The sequence below is a fragment of the Diaphorina citri genome, unplaced genomic scaffold (assembly GCF_000475195.1).
Source record: "Diaphorina citri unplaced genomic scaffold, Diaci psyllid genome assembly version 1.1 scaffold3990, whole genome shotgun sequence".
NCBI lineage: Eukaryota > Metazoa > Arthropoda > Insecta > Hemiptera > Psyllidae > Diaphorina > Diaphorina citri.
Window position 1 is genome coordinate 1 of NW_007381389.1, and position 3,459 is coordinate 3,459.

General features: G+C 39.2%; 1 protein-coding gene across 1 annotated transcript in view; it reads right to left on the bottom strand.

Moving 5' to 3' along the window:
- Positions 1–1,882: 1,882 nt before the first annotated feature.
- Positions 1,883–3,459, bottom strand: part of LOC103520724 (serine/threonine-protein kinase SIK1-like) — a gene marked incomplete at its 3' end in the record, with an annotated part of 9,401 nt that continues 7,824 nt past the window's right edge. Inside the window, exons 3-5 of the mRNA XM_008485824.3 lie at positions 3,253–3,413; positions 2,520–2,637; positions 1,883–1,960 (exon numbers count right to left, since the gene is read on the bottom strand). Of these exons, the coding sequence (XP_008484046.1) occupies positions 1,883–1,960; positions 2,520–2,637; positions 3,253–3,413 (357 nt within the window). The remainder of the gene's footprint in view (positions 1,961–2,519; positions 2,638–3,252; positions 3,414–3,459) is intronic.

Sequence of the window (3,459 nt, forward strand, 5' to 3'; positions counted from 1 at the left end):
ATTAATAATATGTTTTGTTTATATTTTATTTATTTATTTATCTACCTTTTTATATTTCTTGAGATTTTTATGAGAATGATTTATATGTACGTTGTTGTATAATTAATGGCCATTTTTAATTACACAGGCAACCTCTGTAGCCATGTGCTCATCACACTAGCCTTGTATACGGAAGGTCCGGGCTTCAATTCCCGGTGGGGTCGAAATATTTTGGCTCTATGCTCCTAAATGAGGATATTGGGAGGATGCACTTTGAGCAATAACACAAAAAGCACAAGATGTCAAGGGCACGGTTTTCCATACAGAGTAAAGTGTAGGTACTCTAAAAAGTTGCGCGTGGTATTAACTCCACGCCAATTGACGCGAATTTAATACCGAGCGCGACTTATTTTCAGTAGTCAGTACAAGTAGGTGCGCTTCTAATCTACATCTTGCGCTCCGTGTGTTATTGAACTTAGTCTCATGTGGGTAACTGAGTAGCAATAAAATGTTCTGGTGATGTCTGGCATAATAAGTTCAGCACAACTCAGATGAAGATATAACTCTAATTATTACCTAACTCGTACATTATTTATTATAATAAAAAGCATCCAATAAATCACGTTCAAATTCAAATCACATTTTTTGAGTTTGAACTCCAGAAATCAAATTAGAAATGGTTTCCTTCTTGTTGACTTTGAACCAATTTCCCTCTTCATTTCCTCAATGATATGCTTATGTAGTGATGGGTAAATACCCAGGTACTTATTTTTGGGGTAAATACCCTGGGTATTTACCCGGGTAAATACCCAATTTTTATAAATACCCGGGTATTTTCAAGAAGCGCCTCAGTCGAATTGTGCCCGGGAAATTAAAAAAAAAAGATCAACTTTCTGGGAATGATAGGGTTAGGTAGCACGCGAAAAGACTTTCACAAATGGTCCACTTTCTGGGAATGATTGGGTTAGGTAGCACGCGAAAAGAACTTTCACAAATGATCAACTTTCTGGGAATGATAGGGTTAGGTAGCACGCGAAAAGACTTTCACAAATGGTCCACTTTCTGGGAATGATTGGGTTAGGTAGCACGCGAAAAGAACTTTCACAAATGATCAACTTTCTGGGAATAATAGGGTTAGGTAGCACGCGAAAAGACTTTCACAAATGATCAACTTTCTGGGGATGATAGGGTTAGGTAGCACGCGAAAAGAACTTTCACAAATGGTCCACTTTCTGGGAATGATTGGGTTTGGTAGCACGCGAAAAGAAGTTTCACAAATGATCAACTTTCTGGGAATGATAGGGTTAGGTAGCACGCGGAAAGAAGTTTCACAAATGATCAACTTTCTGGGAATGATAGGGTTAGGTAGCACGTGAAAAGAACTTTCACAAATGATCAACTTTCTGGGAATAATAGGGTTAGGTAGCACGCGAAAAGAACTTTCACAAATGATCAACTTTCTGGGAATGATAGGGTTAGGTAGCACGCGAAAAGAACTTTCACAAATGATCAACTTTCTGGGAATAATAGGGTTAGGTAGCACGCGAAAAGAACTTTCACAAATGATCAACTTTCTGGGAATAATAGGGTTAGGTAGCACGCGAAAAGAACTTTCACAAATGATCAACTTTCTGGGAATAATAGGGTTAGGTAGCACGCGAAAAGAACTTTCACAAATGATCAACTTTCTGGGAATAATAGGGTTAGGTAGCACGCGAAAAGAACTTTCACAAATGATCAACTTTCTGGGAATAATAGGTGACTACAGTTCTATTGCAGCAAGATCACCGAAGTATGACTGGCTTTTTTAGCTCTTTTTTTATAGCAAAATAGACAATATTTAAGAGGGGAAAAGAAAGAAAGAAAGTAAGTAAGTAAAGGGGGAAATGAAAGCAACACTCACCATGTGTAGGGGAAGAAGCAGAGGAACAATGGCCGCCTGAAGACAATTGTAAACGCTGTAGAGTTGGTGAGCAAGAACCTGGGACACAAAAACACAGAAATAATGTTTTACTTCAAGTCCGGTGGTAGTAGCACAAAGGGGCATTTACAGGAAGTAAACACTCCAATACTTTCACTTTACATGAAGAAAAGGCATGATTTTGCTAATAATTTGAAAGTTGGTTCTCCTAATGCTGTGGTTTACCAACTCGGGATTGAGATGAGACGAGGATTTCCCTATACTTAATAGCCAAGTCAACCTGTTATTGAAATCAATCCTGAGACAATTCACGGTGGTAAAACTCGATCTAAATGAGCTGTGAGTTGAAAAGCAATTTTTTTCTTGAGTAGAAGGAAAATTTGACTTCTTTGACTCATTGACCGAGTAGTCCACTGAAAGGAATAGTTTTTAGAACTCACTTATGTTGGCTTTTACCAACCTTCTTATTAGCTCCCAATAGCCCTGTTAGCTTAACAGCCCTGTTAGGCCTATACAAATCAAATGGAATTAACAGGCCGTTAGCTTGACAGGCCTTCTAGGGGCTGAAAAAATACTGGCGAAATTTACTGTTACTCTTTACAAATCTCTAAGAACTTACCTGAAGATATAGTAGGGGAAGTACACACAGGTGGGGAAGAGCTTGGGCTGCGAGAGGTATTGCTACACGTAATGTGAATGTTATTGCACACATCAGGTAGTTGAGCTTTGCTGAATTTCTGAAATCAAGACGAGATCCAGCGTCAGCAATTATGTACTAACAGAGGACTACCTCCGTTCATTTGGGCGTTAAATTGTAGAGTCTAGCAACCTCCGTGGCCGAGTGATCGGTATCACACTAGGCTTGCACGCCGGATGTGGGGTAAAAGTGAGAGAGACAGAGTGTGGAAGCGTTTTTTTTTTTTTTTTTTTTTAAAAATTTCCCTATTCTAACCTATGATTGAAGTTCGCCCTAGGTGGGAATCAAACCCACGACCTAGCGCTTACAAGGCACACGCGCTACCTTTCAAGCCCACTGGGCTGGCTAGATGACATTTTAGATTAGAGTATTGGAAAAATACAATAGGCTTTTTATTCACTGCAATTCATAACAATATATCCAATAATAAATAAATAATGTCCAAAAAGAAGTTCCGAAAAAATAAGAAAATGAGAGGTTTGTCCAAAAAAATCTGCAAAATCTGAAATGAAGAACTCTGAGTTATCCGAAATTAAACCTGGTGTTATAATAAAACTGGCTGAAATCTCAACCAACTCGCGAGAATTCGCGACACCGGAGGTCCCATGTTCGATTCCTAGCGGGGTCGAAGTTTTTTCGGCTCTGTGCTAATTACCTGTAACATTTGATATTCCTGCTGCAGATTCCTGATGGGCGAGGCAGGATCACCATGTTCATTGCTTGAACTGAACGAATAGTTGTTTTCGTTGACACGACGGGCCGGACTGAATCTTTCTGACGTCAGATGATTCACCGTGTCCTTCAGATTTTCTCGCGCTGTGGAAAAAAGGATATTTAGTTGAGTTGAAAATAAGATATTAAG